We start from the raw sequence: 16,176 nt of genomic DNA, 5'->3' as shown, positions 1-16,176 counted from the left end.
TGTCACCAATATTAATTTAACCAGAAAAAGCCAACAGCAGAAGTATTAAAGTGTAACTATGGTGGATTTGTTTTAGATGAACACACAAATGTTTATGTGTGAAGAGTGCTGTGATGCTTTCATTGTTCTGAAGATCCTGTTTGACTTCTCTCCAAAACCTATCATCCTCATTTTATTGAAGCAAACATTTTATCAGAGGAAATTCCATTTTTTGATTGAAACTAAACAATCCAAATAATTTACTGTCACCATTTATGTTGGCTCATAGTTTTCAAATGTGTTTTCTTTTATTCCAATCGTTAAGCATCTACAACTAGATCCCCAACCCTGATTCAATCAGATATGATATGAATGATGAATAATCGATGAGTTCACAGTTTATGGAGGACAATGTAGTCCAACACTTCTTGATCTTGATATTGATCCATAAACCTAAAGAGACAAAAATAAATAAAATCATAAAATAGAAAACAAAATAATTTACCATAAATGTTCAAATCCAAAACAAAGCCACATATTTACAGTATAATTTAGACCTCAAATATCCATGATTCAGTCTTATGAGTATTCACTTTTTGCAAGGTTGTAACCATTATGCTTATGAAGCACAAGTGCTTATTTTAATCTGGCTTTGTTCATCAACAGCTGTGAATAGCTCAGGTTCCTTATGAAGCAACTCACCAGGCGCTGAGTTCATCATTCAGAGTCAGGATTCAGTTTCTCAGAGAGCTCAGAGCGGATATTTGGCTGAAATATAAAACAAAGACCACATTTTAGTTCTCATGTGTCAAAATGTCAGACTGTCTTCTAACACCTTCCTCCCAGTGGATATGAGACCCTCTTCTAGTCACTCACTGATAAATAAATCTCTCCTCTTACTTCACTTCTCTCTTACATCATCATGCTGTCATCACTGTAGGATGAAAAAGCAGCTCCAGAGTGTAAACCTGGAACTTTATGATCCTAAGCTCACCGCTCACTCTGACTCCTCTTGTGGATGAAAAGGCTTTATTAAATCATCTGTCCAATGTACAAACCATAAACATGACAAAACAGATATTTTTCCAATAAAGATATTACAGCTTTTTATCTATTTTTCACAGTCAGAATACGGTCTGCCTCCACTCTCTTCCTATCAACAATTAGATACCTTAAAGTATTCTCCAAGTGCCAAACAATTGTTGAATTACCTCAAAGTAAACTGGCATTAAACATAATATATGAAGAATTAAAGCAAATATGATGACATAACATATCAATAAATTAATTCATGTTGAACTTAAATATGAATGTGTCTCTTCTAGTCATGTCATCCTGACATTACTGCTGACTGATGAAGTTTGCTTCTCTTTCACATTCTGGATAGAAGCATCAACTCAAAGCCTAGAGTCCAAACACTGATCAAATAGTACCGTCTCTGTTTGGGTTTCTCACCTTTGCACTTTCTGGGAACCACCACAGCGATGAAGACGAGAGCAAGAATAAGACCAAGACCAAACACTGCAATGAGGATGTAGGTGTTTGTCATGGAAGCGTCCCCTGTTGAGCAGAAAACAACAATAAAATATTCACAACCTGAACAGATGAAGCAGGTTAGAAGAGAAGAACATCCATTTATCAATCAGACCTCAATACTGTACACACACACCATATGTTTGTCATGTTCTTTATCACTCTGTACATGATGATTGTGTCTACGCTTGTTGATCTCTTCTAGCTGTGTTGTCTCGGTTTAGCTGTATGTCTATGTTGCTTTCTGTCACACATGTTGTTTTTTGACACAACAAGATGGAAGAAATGTACAACAAAACTCTTGAAGGAAAAAAAACTTTCCATCCACCTAAAAATACACAAACTGTTACAGTGAACTAAATGTGTGCTTCCCACCTTCATCACTTCTGATCTTAGTCTCACCTTGGTTGGTCCTGATCACAGCTTTGTCCAGTCTGGTGGCGATGTCCTCCGTCACACCAGACAGCTGAAACACACACTCGTACCTCCCCCAGTCTTCAGCTGGGACTGATGTAAGTTTCAGGTCAACGCTCATCTGGAAGGATCCATCGTGGTTGGGGAGGATCTCTCCGTGGTCCACGTCCTCATGGAGCTCCTCTCCTTCTCTCCTCCAGAACAGTGAAGCTCTGTCAGGGTAGAAACCTGTAGCGTGGCAGCTGACTGGAGAGGAGGGAGTCTTCTGGAGGAGAGACACTGAGGGACGCTCTGGAGAGTAAAGAGAAAGACAGGTTATAGGTTCTTTATTGTTAATAATTACTGTGTATTAATATTTTCATTCCTATTTGAGGTAATCTATTTTAAATGCCTAAGTAAAACATACTCTTTATATGTATGTATGAAAGCAATGCAAATAAAAAAAGTCTTAAGTTTAATTGATAAAAGAAGAGAGGCAGAGGGGATAAAAAGACAGATGAAGAGAGGTGAGAGATTAGAGAAGGGAGGAGGACAGTGAGTGTGAGAAAGAGAGAGAGAGAGACAATGGAGGGACAGAGAGGTGAAGAGTGTGAGGGAGAAGATGTGGTGAAGGAGAGAAGGAGGCAGAGAGATGAAGAGAGGTGACGGAGGAGACATGTAATGTAATGGGACTGTTGGTCAGAAACAAGAGAAGGTGTATGAGCATTGTGTCCATTAAACTACATCAGGTCATGTGATTCTACCTGTTCTCATCAGAGAGCTCCTCCCGTAGTTCACATACTTCTTCCCCCACTCAGGACAAATCTGAGTCAGGTAGTTCTTTTCCTGTGCTATCTCAGCTCTGTTATTATCCCACTTGTGTTTGGTGATGACAGCCTGTGGTTTGGGAGCGATCCATGTCTCTGTCTTCTGGTCAAATGATATGAAGTCTTCTCCATCATAACCATCTTGAAAATAACCTTTGACCTCATTGGTCTCATCATCCCATTCACAGCCGTACATCCTCTGGACAATGTGGACACCTGAGAGAGAGAGAGATTAAAGATTAGGCCTTAAACCAGAGTGAGATCACAGCCCAGTCACCTCTCATCAACTACTACTACTACTACTACTACTCGGACCAGTCCAACAATGTGAGAGACTAGAGAGCAGACTGTCCTCAGCAGAGCTCATCTGATCTCATCTGGAGTTCTACTTTATATTTAGGGATTTTCATCATCAATTCTGTTTTTCATTAACAGATTAACCGTTTACTTATTTTAAAATGTCAGAAAATAGTGGAAATGTCCATCAAGTTCTGAGAGGATGAGGTGAAATCTTCTTCAGTGTGAACAACACTGAACAGTATTAAAAAGGAAATGATATTAAAGAGAGAAGAGCAGAACATTCTCATATTTGAGAAACTGACACTAGACAATGTTTGACATGTTTACTTGATAAAAGACTTGAGGGATCATCTGATCATCAATATTTGCGTCAATTCATTTTCTGTTTAACAACTAATCGATTCGTTGTTTCAACACTATATACAGTGGGTACGGAAAGTATTCAGACCCCTTTAAATTTTTCACTCTTTGTTTCATTGCAGCCATTTACTAAAAATGTTTTCGCATTAATGTACACTCAGCAACCCATCTTGACAGAAAAAAACTGAAATGTAGAAATTTTTGCAAATTTATTAAAAAAGAAAAACTGAAATATCACATGGTCATAAGTATTCAGACCCTTTGCTCAGTATTGAGTAGAAGCACCCTTTTGAGCTAGTACAGCCATGAGTCTTCTTGGGAATGATGCAACAAGTTTCTCACACCTGGATTTGGGGATCCTCTGCCATTCTTCCTTGCAGATCCTCTCCAGTTCTGTCAGGTTGGATGGTGAACGTTGGTGGACAGCCATTTTCAGGTCTCTCCAGAGATGCTCAATTGGGTTTAGGTCAGGGCTCTGGCTGGGCCAGTCAAGAATGGTCACAGACTTGTTCCGAAGCCACTCCTTTGTTATTTTAGCTGTGTGCTTCGGGTCATTGTCTTGTTGGAAGGTGAACCTTCGGCCCAGTCTGAGGTCCTGAGCACTCTGGAGGGGTTTTCTTCCAGGATATCTCTGTACTTGGCCGCATTCATCTTTCCTTCAATTGCAACCAGTCGTCCTGTCCCTGCAGCTGAAAAACACCCCCATAGCATGATGCTGCCACCACCATGTTTCACTGTTGGGATTGTATTGGGCAGGTGATGAGCAGTGCCTGGTTTTCTCCACACATACCGCTTAGAATTAACGCCAAAAAGTTCAATCTTGGTCTCATCAGACCAGAGAATCTTATTTCTCATAGTTTGGGCTTTCATATGTCTTGCACTGAGGAGAGGCTTCCGTCGGGCCACTCTGCCATAAAGCCCCGACTGGTGGAGGGCTGCAGTGATAGTTGACTTTGTGGAACTTTCTCCCATCTCCCTACTGCATCTCTGGAGCTCAGCCACAGTGATCTTTGGGTTCTTCTTTACCTCTCTCACCAAGGCTCTTCTCCCACGATTGCTCAGTTTGGCTGGACGGCCAGGTCTAGGAAGAGTTCTGGTCATCCCATACTTCTTCCATTTAAGGATTATGGAGGCCACTGTGCTCTTAGGAACCTTGAGTGCTGCAGAAATTATTTTGTAACCTTGGCCAGATCTGTGCCTTGCCACAATTCTGTCTCTGAGCTCCTTGGGCAGTTCCTTCGACCTCATGATTCTCATTTGTTCTGACATGCACTGTGAGCTGTAAGGTCTTATATAGACAGGTGTGTGCCTTTCCTAATCAAGTCCAATCAGTTTAATTAAACACAGCTGGACTCCAATGAAGGAGTAGAACCATCTCAAGGAGGATCAGAAGAAATGGACAGCATGTGAGTTAAATATGAGTGTCACAGCAAAGGGTCTGAATACTTATGACCATGTGATATTTCAGTTTTTCTTTTTTAATAAATTTGCAAAAATTTCTACATTTCTGTTTTTTTCTGTCAAGATGGGTTGCTGAGTGTACATTAATGCGGAAAAAAAAATGAACTTTTTCGATTTTAGCAAATGGCTGCAATGAAACAAAGAGTGAAAAATTTAAAGGGGTCTGAATACTTTCCGTACCCACTGTAAGTTTATTATGGCATAAACACACTGCAGTTAGTATAGCGTCCGTTTTCCTATAAAAGGCCGCTAAGAGGCTTAAGTGGGCTCCAGGCAGTTACGCGTCGTACAATGAATCCAAGTCCGGTGATGAATATAGTTTGAGAATTTTATTGCTGCAGACCAAATGACAATTGATGAATGAAAACATGGTTGTTTGACGATGACGACGACGACGACGACGACGTCGTCGTTAAACAGAAAATATAATCAGGTGCGCCACTAACCCCCTTTCTCCCCTCGCTCCGCTGATCTGACTGCCCAGGTATATAGATTAAGCCACACCCATGTGTCAATCAAACGGAAGTGACATGATCCAAAACAGTGTGACTAACCTTTCAAAATAAACAATAAACAAACAGACCAAATATGCATTTTGGCCCCTACAATTCCGGCCCCTAATTATTATGTTTCAAATAATAATTACAAATTTGACATAACAATCAACATAGTATGTAAATATATTTTCTTTCTTCATTATTTGTAATCCGATATACGTTGTCCAAGGAAAGAGTGATTAATCAAAGTCAAGTGTTCAGGAACAAAGTCAAGGGGTCAAAAGTCAGTTTGGGTCAGTCAATGATCCGCTGCCTCCAGTAGTAGGCAGACTTTGGTGATGGGCCTGGTCAGAAATCCGGTCTTTGACTTGATCCGAAGCTGACGTACAAGTCCCTTTTTGTCCATAATGGTCTCCACAATCCTTCCAGTCAACCAGGAGTTGCGAGGCGCTGAATCATCCACAATGATGACGATGTCTCCTGGTGTGAAGTTGCGTCTTATGTTGGACCATTTCTGTCGTTCTTGCAGTTGGGGAAGATACTCCTTAATCCACCTTTTCCAAAATAAGTCAGACATATATTGAACTTGCCTCCACCTGCGGCGAGCATATAGGTCTTCCTTCTGAAACTGTCCTGGTGGCAGGGATGGCGTAGTTTTGAGAAGCAGAAGGTGATTTGGTGTGAGTGCTTCAAGGTCGTTGGGATCTGTAGAAGCCTTTGTGATTGGACGACTGTTGAGAATAGCTTGGCTTCACATAAGACTGTGTGGAGTCCCTCCTCATCCAGACTTTGCACATTTAGTGTTGAGTTGAGAACCTTCCGCACTGATCTGATTAATCTTTCCCACACACCTCCATGGTGTGAGCCAGCAGGGGGATTGAATATCCAGTTTATTCCCTTTTGAAGCAGTATGTCATGGATCTGACCTTGATTCCATCCTTCAATAGCTTCCTTCAACTCGCGCTGTGCTCCCACAAAATTGGTTCCATTGTCTGATCGTAGTTCCTTTACTTGGCCTCGTCTGGCTATGAAGCGCCGAAGGGCATGGATGAAAGAGTCTGTGTCAAGCGATGAGGCCATTTCAAGGTGAATTGCTCTTGTAGCCAAACAGGTGAAAATAACACCATATCGCTTCACGACACTTCTGCCACGCTTCACTCCAAAGGGTCCAAAGTAATCGACTCCAACGTTTGTGAATGGTGGTTCATCTGGAGAGACTCTATCCAGGGGTAGATCAGCCATCTGCTGTTGTCCAGGAATAGCATTTATACGCCGACAGACAACACATTTAGACAGGATTTTCCTGATCAATACTGTGGCACCAGGAATCCAATATTTCTGACGCAGTCTGGATAGCATATGGTTGCGACCACCATGTCCACCTCCCCATGAATATGTCGTAAAAGGAGGTCAGCAATGTGAAAGTCTTTGGCCAGAATGACAGGATGTTTCATTTCTTCTGGCATTGCTGCTCTGCTTAGGCGACCACCAACTCTTAACACATCTTTGTCCAGAATGGGGTTGAGTTTATGAATGTGGCTTGTCCTTTTAACATTCATTCCCTTTTTCAGATTTGAGATTTCATCTCCAAATCTCTTCTTTTAACAGAAGCGGATTATCTCCATCTCTGCACTCTCCACCAGCCGATTGTGAGACGGATTTCCTGAGTGTCAAGATTTCCTTGCAAAGAGAGAACACCGCTTGCTGTTTTCCTCTTCCTGATTCGTTGCAGAAGCACTCCTTTGATTCTGAGCATCCATGCTACTGCCCTTTTCAACTGATTCCAGGATGAGAAGTAATGGATGAAGTTGGTTGTTGGATCCACTGCTTCAGGTCTTATTTGAGCAGCATTTACGGTTATGCTCTTGACTTCAGAGTCCTTCGGTGAAATTGCATCCAATCCATCAGGGTTCTGAGGCCACTCTTCCTGAGGACCATGAAGAAACGGAGGTCCGTACACCCACATTTTCTTCTTTAGGAAAGCTTTGACTTTCAGACCTCTGGAAGCCATGTCTGCTGGATTGTCATTTGTGTTGACGTACCTCCACTGATGTTCATCTGAGGCTTTGGCAATTTCAGTCACTCTGTTAGCCACGAATGTTTGAAATTGAAGTGGGTCACCATCAAAACGACGAATCTCCTTCTTGGGCATTAAAGAGAGAGACTGTTGTTGAACCATTAATGCAGTGATGTCATTTTGCTTTTCCATGATGTTAAGCATGTTGCTCTGTTCACCATTGCTTGGAGCAGGCAATGTTGTTGGTATTGTAACATGTGCATCCATAGTTAATGTATTTGACTGAATTGTCACTGGCACTGTGGGGAGAGATTGGGTTTGATTAATGTCTCCGTCAGCAGTGGCAATCATTTGTTTTTCTTTTCACGTTGTTTTTTCTCCATATACGAGTTCATACCATCTGACACTCTTGATCTGTGGCTACGCACACCAGATCTACTTGAGGCTCCAAGAATCTTCATTTTTGCCATTGTAGCAGCAAGGTTTCCATCCAGCTCCAGTTGCTCTTTTTCCTCCTTAGCTCCTCCTCTTGTGCTTCTATGGCATGTTTATCTTTTAGCATTTGTTGTATTACAATAAGAGCAGCCATTTCAGCCTCAGCCTTGATGCATGCAGATGAGGTGGTGGAAAATCTTGAGCATGAAGAATGTGATTTGTGACTCCTGTTGGTAATATTTGACACACTGTCACTTGGCTTTATTTCATCCTGCATGTCAGATATTGCTTTATTCTGTTGGGAAGGAATGGCAGCTGGAACATCAGAGTGTGGTATATTTTCCTTTAATTCAACAGGTGCAACAGGTGCTCCCTCTTCAGGTGGAATGGGAGAGATGACTGATTGTGCAGCAAACACATCTTCAGTCACCTTTCTTGCTTGTTGAAAGTGTCTTTCAATCTCAGAGAGCCATGTCTTTACATCATCAATGAAGTCTGTGTTGTGTTTTATTATGCGTCCAAACCACTCATTTTGTGTTACCTTTTCCTCTTTGGGAAGTAAAACAATCACTGACTCATGTGCTGCATTTGCATTTTCATACAGTTGTTTGAGTTCATTCAGTTTGAATTGCACTTTCTTTGCATTTTCATCATTTTTCATGAGCCCTTTAATTTCACGTGAGAGCTCTTTCATTTTTGTCACATTAGATTGACATTGCTTTTGAAGAGTTTCCATTTTGCAAGCCAGCGCTTTGGCTGTAAGCTTGACCGTTCTCTTCTCCGTTTTTTCCATTTCATTTGAGTCACTCATTATGTGAACTTTCAACGTGCACAATTCACCAAAGCCCAGAGCAACACACACAATGCAATCCGCAATGACATTGATTCAGTCACAATGCGATTTTCAACACAACAGCACAGCACAGCAAACGGCGGCCACTGCTCATCACGCAGTCCTCCAATCAGCCCAAACAATTGCCGATCGCGACAAACCAAGCACGCGCAACACAAGCCCAAACAAACAGTCCCCAATGGACAAAACGGCAGCCTTTCCAAACTGTGTTCAACTTCAAACAACTACACAGAAGGATCAACAAACATACCGATTCTGATGGCTGTGATGCGCTGCTGTCACTTCCGCGTTACACCGCTGCTGCAATCAATTATGTGTCTCTGATCCCAGGCGTCCGCAGAAGAGTCCCCTGTTGCATAGTTCGTTCCGTCCAAAACATCGAGATCCAAGCGATAAGAGCAACGTTGAATCCCGTGGTGTTTTTGGATTTTCTCATGATGTGCTTTCTTTTCCAATAGGAAACACACCTCCAAAGCATGTCCACCTCCACAGAACAAACACCTTTTTACAGCCGGCCAACTCTCCATTTTCCTAGGTCCATTTCCATTTTTCTCATGTGCAACTGTCACAGTGGTTGCAAATGTACTTCCTTTGATTTTTGGATGAGGTGGTTTTGACATAAAACCTCTTCCATCCTTGCTTGGTGTGGGAGTGTCTCTGATGTCTCCAAATACTGGATCAGTTGCAATCCTCACCTGTTTTTCAAGGTAATTTACCAGATCCCTGAAGGTAGCTCTTTGGTTGTACCTTTCCTGAAAATCACATGCCACAGATCTCCATTTATCCCTCAGTCGATATGGCAGCTTCTTAATTATAATTAGCAGGTTAGCAGACATGTTGAGCTCTTGCATGTTGTTGACATCTTCCATGGCATTGCAACATCCTCTTAGAAACAGAGTGTATGCTTGTAGTGTTTTTGTGTCATCTGGTTTAATTGACGACCATGAAAGAGCCTTCTCCATGTAGGCTGTAGCAATTTTATGCTCGTTGCCAAAGTGCTCCTGCAGTAAGGATTTTGCCTTCCTGAATCCTCTATCTGCGGTCATATGAAGGCAGCTCCTCACCATTAGATAATAAAGACAATCTGTGGGGTTTGGGTTCTTGCTTTCGATGTTGTGTTCAAAGGATTTTATGAATGAAAACATGGTTGTTTGACGATGACGACGACTTTTTAAACAGAAAATATAATCAGGTGCGCCACTAACCCCTTTCTCCCCCTGCTCCGCTGATCTGACTGCCCAGGTATATAGATTAAGCCACACCCATGTGTCAATCAAACGGAAGTGACATGATCCAAAACAGTGTGACTAACCTTAAGGTAAAGGTATTTGACTCTAATCTGTATTATACTCCATATTTAGGGCTCTAACTAATTATTCTCATTTTTGCTGATTATTTATAACCATTTTCAATGAATCAATAAAAAGTTTACACTGTAAAATGTCAGAAAATTGTGAAAACGATCGTCAAGTTCAGAGTGGCTGATGACATTTATAAATTGCTTCTTTTGTCTGAACAACACTGAACAGTGTTTCATTCATAATGATATAAAACAGAGAAAAGGAACAAATTGTCACACTGAGAAACCTGAACTAGAAACGGTTTGACATTTTGGTTGATAAGACCTTTAACTAAATACTGTAGCAAAAAAACACACTGTGGTCAAGTAAAGGTAATCTAATCTAATCTGTAGTTCTACTATATATTTAAGGATAAAACTAATGATTCTTGTTATTACTGATTATGTAATGACTATTTTTCAATCAATAAATAGTTTTCACTGTAAAATGTCAAGAATTAGAGAAAGATGTCCGTCAAGTTCTGGGAGGATGAGGTGAAATCTTCTTCTTCTGCCTGAACAACACTGAACAGTATTTAATATCCATCCATTTTCCGTAACCTGCTTATCCAGTTAAGGGTCGCAGGGGTGCTGGAGCCGATCTCAGCTGTCAATGGGCGAAGGCAGGATTCACCCTGGACAGGTCTCCAGTCTGTCGCAGGGCTGACATATACAGTCCCTGACAAAAGTCTTGTCGCTTGGGTACAAGTTGACCTTAAGTGCCCCTCAAATATATTTGTAATCAATTTTTTTTTTTTACAAGAAATGGCTAATTTCAATCCCAACAGCTTTTGAAATAATGTTTTGGTGCCAAACGGAACTGCTGAAAAGCATTCTAACGTTCACAGCTTGGTAAAGCCCACTGAGTCAGTTTTTGCAAAGACAAAAGTCTTGTCGCCTTGTCATATGATGCACCCAATCCTAGATTACAGCCTCACCTGTGATCAATAATTGATCAATCAATTAGTGGGTGTGTATAAAAAGAACCCCAGCACACCAGACCTTCACATCAACTGCAACTTGACCTCTGACAACATGCCTAAGATTCACCCTGAGACCAAAGCGTTGATTATCAAGAGGCTGAAGACCAGATCCACTGCTGAGGTGGCTGACACCTTCAATGTGTCTCAGCGTCAAGTACAAATAATAAGAAAAAGATTTGAAGAGACTGGAGATGTTTTTGACAAGCCCAGGTCCGGCAGACCCCGCAAGACAACTGCTCGGGAGGACCGTTTGTTGGCTCGAAAATCCAAGGCCAGCCCCTTTTCCACTGCAGCAGAGCTCCACCAGGCCTGGTCACCTCAAGTCCCCGTGTCAACCAGGACAGTTTGTAGAATTCTGTCTCGAAATGGCCTCCATGGTCGAATCAGTGCCCAGAAACCAGCACTAAACAAAAGGCAATTAAAAAAACGTGTGGCATTTGCCAAGGCCCATAGCCTGCTAAAAGGATGGACGCTGGAAGTGGCAGAAGGTGGATTTCTCAGATGAATCTTCGGTTGAATTACATCACAGCCGCCGCAAATATTGCAGGAGACCTACTGGAGCCCGCATGGATCCGAGATTCACCCAGAAAACAGTTAAGTTTGGTGGCGGAAAAATCATGGTCTGGGGTTACATCCAGTATGGGGGTGTGCGAGAGATTTGCAGGGTGGAAGGCAATATCAATAGCCTAAAATATCAAAAGTATTAGCTACCTCTTACATTCCCAACCATACAAGGGGTCAAATTTTGCAGCAGGATGGTGCTCCATCGCATACTTCCATCTCTACATCAAAGTTCCTCAAGGCGAAGAAGATCAAGGTGCTCCAGGACTGGGGTAGAATGAAAGAGGAAGCATGGAAGACGAAACCAAAGAATCTTGATGAACTCTGGGAGGCATGTAAGACTGCTTTCTTTGCTATTCCTGATGACTTCATCAATAAATTGTATGAATCATTGTCGAACCGCATGGATGCAGTCCTTCAAGCTCATGGAAGTCATACAAGATATTAAATATGGATCTCACAGCACCACTACTTAATTCACTGATGTTATGCAACATATTTTTGTATTTGAAGTAAATTATTTGTTCAATTTTCACATTACTCTCTGTAGGCGACAAAACTTTTGTCTTGCCAAAATCTGACCTTTCTGTGTTCATTAAATGATCAATCTTTCTTCAGTGAAGCAAATTTATTTTAGTATATTAAACATAATTTGGGAGGGTTTTAGCTTTCATATGAGCCATTTCTAAAACCAATGGATAAATTAAAAGTCAGGTTATAAGCTGTTGTTTCTACAAAATGGATAAGTGACAAGACTTTTGTCAGGGACTGTAGAGACAAACAACCATTCACGCTCACATCCACACCTATGGGCAATTTAGAGTCTACAATGCACCTAAGCTGCATGTCTTTGGACTGTGGGAGGAAGCCAGAGAACCCGGAGAGAACCCACGCTGACACGGGGAGAACATGCAAACTCCACACAGAAGGTTGTCCAGCCTGGGAATTGCTGTGAGGCGACAGTGCTAACCACTACACCACCGTGCAGCCCTAGTATTTAATGTGAAATGATATTAAACAGAAAAAAAAGAAAATTCTTATATTTGATAAGGTAGAACTAGAAAATGTTTGACATATTTCTTAAATGAAAGACTTAAATATTATCTAATAATAAAGGAAAATGTTGTCAATTCATTTTCTAACTATCTAAACAAATGGATAAATGGTTTCAGCACTTTATATGTTTATTATGGCATGAAAACACTGTGGTCAAGTATGGTTCACCTAATCTGCAGTTATGTATGTATGTATGTATGTATGTATGTATATGTATATATATATATATATATATATATATATATATATATATATATGTATATTATGGGATGGACACACTGTGTATCAGTGCAGTGGAGTGAAACCTGTGATCTGGATGAGATATGTACCATCCAGCTCTATTCAAACATGCTGCTACTCCTCTCATATGAGGCCCAGCAGCAGCAGCCTGCGTCCCGTTTACAGTCCTGCTCCCTACTTTGAGAAAGCAGACAGTAATGTTCCTCTAGCAGCTGTGTGTGTTTTCTAAGATACATTGATGAAAATATAAACAAAATGTGTGAGACATAAACAAACCTCCAGTCTGGTTGAAGCGCTGTTTTGCTGTTTCAATGTTGGCTTTGAAGGCCTGCTGTTTGCCCAAACAGACCTCAGTCTGCCTCTGCCAGTACGTAGCATCATCTGCTGTGGCGTTGCTCATCCAGTCCTGTTTGGGTTCATCTCTCCTGGTGTTACTGTCATAGTGATCTATCTGAATATCATCAACCAACCCAACAGCCACAAACTCTGGGAAGTTTGGGACTCCAGAGGACGCAGTGAAGAAATACTTCAGAGAGTGAGTCACTGTAACAAAAAGATCATGTCATCATTTCAGTTTTGATATCACACTTTAATAAATCACTGAACAATGTTGTTTTCCTTCTCACAGAATCAAAAAGAACAACAGTTCATTAAAGACATCCTAATAATATCTGCTGTGCAATAAATAAATACAAAAATATTTGACTCCAGAAACCCTTTGCTTTTCCTGATGCATTTATCGTGAAAAATGTATTTATTAAAAAAAAAAAGAAACGGAGTTAAATATTTAGATCATGCAGTTGTGTACCTGACTTTTATTGATAGAAAGCAGTTTGTTAAAACACGTATTTTCTTTCTCTATTTCTAATTTAATCTTCTTTGTCTCATCTTCTTCAGGATGCATCATTAGTAGTTTACTCTCCTCATGATCAGATTAGTGTGAAATCACAAACCTCTGACCAAAACATAAACACTGCATATGATTTATATTATATTTTATATATTCAAACATGTTCTGTTTCATGATATGAAGTCCTTTATGGTCTCTATTTTATATAATAAAGTGTGACCACTGATAACTTACGTTTCTTCTTCTGAGGTTTTTAATATTAACTTTGAACTCTGTGAGTTTCTTGAAGCTCAAACTGGCAGCACTTCTCCTCATACGGATTCAAAGTGGGTTGTTTTGCTCTTTTTATTGCTGTTGTCATTTTTCATATTGAAGTAATGATTGATTATATTTTTTTATGTTGTTGTCGGAGGGTTTGTGGATTTCAGATGTTTGAGAATAAAGGTTCTTTTTTTAAATACAACCAACAACAAAAATCGTCCCTCACTTTAATAAGTCTTTATTTATGTTAACTGAAGAAATATGTTTAAGTTTAACTCCATTTATCTTCTTAGAAAACTTAATCTGCAGAATTTTATAACAATCTCATAAAAATGTTAACGGATGGACACAGCTTTATTTTTAAGAAACTTCTCAGTAATATCGGATCTAGTTTCTATCAGTATCAGTGGGATTAAACTAAGATTTTTATTAACTCTAATATCTTTTGTTAAATTCCAACCTTCCCTCTACCATGAACTGATGTGTATTCAATCAGTCCTGATACTAAAAGTGTTACTACTTTTTCTTCTAAGTATCAGCAGAGTAAACTTTCTGCAGGTGTCTGTGAGTTTTGTGGATCAAGTTATCGTCCGTTCAGAATCATTCACTGTCCTCTGTGTCTGAATGCATGTTTTTAATATTTCTGTGTTTAAAAATCATGCATTGGTTACAAATCTGTCGAAGAATAAATCTATTTCCTGTAAATACATCAAATACTTCAACAGTACTGCCGGATGGATGGTGGATTTTTGAGGCCGATACTGACGTCAATATAGTTTAAAAATTTAAATATTTCAGTTGAAAGTATTTTTAATATAAACAGATAAAATAAACAAACTTAATACAGATCCATTAGTTGTTGTTTTTTTGTGAAGAAGATACGAGCTAAGTGTGACATTTCACAGTTTAAATATGAACTTGTGCTCTCTGGAGGACAAACCATGAAGACACTGTTTATGAATGACCTCATGACATTTCTTCACTTCCATTTATCGTTACTCATCAGCCAATATGTTTAAACCTATATATCTGCAATATGTTTAAACCTATATATCTGCAATAAGCTAATATTGACAAATAATATCGCCGGCTGATGCATCAGTCCAGCTCGACTCAACAGCATCAGTGTGATGTAATCTGAACCAACCAACAAAACGCAGGATTAAAGCTGATGTTGTTGATGTGTAATTTTCTGAGCAATGACTTAAAATATTTAGAGAATATATAGAGGTCAAACAATACGAAGATATGAACTCAATATTTATGTTCAGTACGTTGTCATTGATTTTGTGTGTTTTTCTGTGTGTACATATTATTCTCTAGACCTTTTTATTTATTTATGTACTATGAGAGGGTGATGTATAATATTATTTGCATCTTGTTCCTTTTCAATAATAAAATACATATTATTTGGTTACAGTTAACAATTCATATTTTGTAATATTTTGAAGTGATTCAAAGATGAAGATAATTCATGAGTAATGTATTAAGTGTCAGTTATTTAGTTTATTAGTGAACGATATTAAATATTGCACCAACAAAGCAAGAAGTAGTTTAGCTTCAGCGGGAAAACAACCATCAACTGATTGTTGATAAAAGTAAAAGTGCACAGCCTCCTGGAGAGATGAAATGAACCGACGTGATTCCTGACTGTATGAATATGTGCATTATGTCTAATTAATGAAAATAACTAATACAAAATATTTACATAATTCATAAAATGACAGTCGTATTGTAAAAAGCACTGCATTAACACAGCACACACTTAATATAAAACATGAACAACTTAAATATAGAAATTAAAAAGGTCACTGCATACAGTTTAGGACATGACTCCATGTTTTCATATTATGGTCTTTATTAATCTGACGTCACGCTGACGTTTCAGCTTCACACCCTTTCACTCTTAATGCTCCTGATGTTATAAAATAAAGGATTTACTAACGTGGACTTTAAGATCGTTTGTTTCTTTTTCTATCATTTTTCTACAGTCAACGAGGAAATCCTGGATGTAAACATCGAAGACTATCAACAGAACCTTAAACTGATAAATACAGTACATACAGACACGAAGTATTTCTTCTTTTACAATCAAACTACTTATAAAACAAAGTGTTAACTGACCTGCCGTCGCTCCATGAAGGCTTATTATCATCAGGAGAGTCACAGTCTTCGGCTCCATAGTGAGATGTCCCATCTGAGGTTCCGTTTCTTTTTATTCTGACGGAGAT

At 39.6% G+C, this 16,176-nt stretch overlaps 1 protein-coding gene across 1 annotated transcript; it reads right to left on the bottom strand.

Moving 5' to 3' along the window:
• Window positions 1-280: 280 nt before the first annotated feature.
• On the bottom strand, window positions 281-16,170 carry LOC129097328 (major histocompatibility complex class I-related gene protein-like). Its single transcript, XM_054606149.1, has 7 exons — window positions 16,070-16,170; window positions 13,111-13,377; window positions 2,670-2,948; window positions 1,915-2,217; window positions 1,435-1,539; window positions 682-747; window positions 281-432 (listed from the first exon to the last, which is right to left on the bottom strand). The coding sequence occupies exons 1-6, from the start codon at window positions 16,140-16,142 to the stop codon at window positions 731-733; spliced, it is 1,044 nt and encodes a 347-aa protein (XP_054462124.1). The 5' UTR covers window positions 16,143-16,170; the 3' UTR covers window positions 281-432; window positions 682-730.
• Window positions 16,171-16,176: the final 6 nt, after the last annotated feature.

The sequence above is a fragment of the Anoplopoma fimbria genome, chromosome 10, assembly GCF_027596085.1.
Source record: "Anoplopoma fimbria isolate UVic2021 breed Golden Eagle Sablefish chromosome 10, Afim_UVic_2022, whole genome shotgun sequence".
Lineage (NCBI taxonomy): Eukaryota > Metazoa > Chordata > Actinopteri > Perciformes > Anoplopomatidae > Anoplopoma > Anoplopoma fimbria.
The sequence above is the reverse complement of the archived record's forward strand: the minus strand, read 5'-3'. Positions and strand labels throughout refer to the sequence as shown.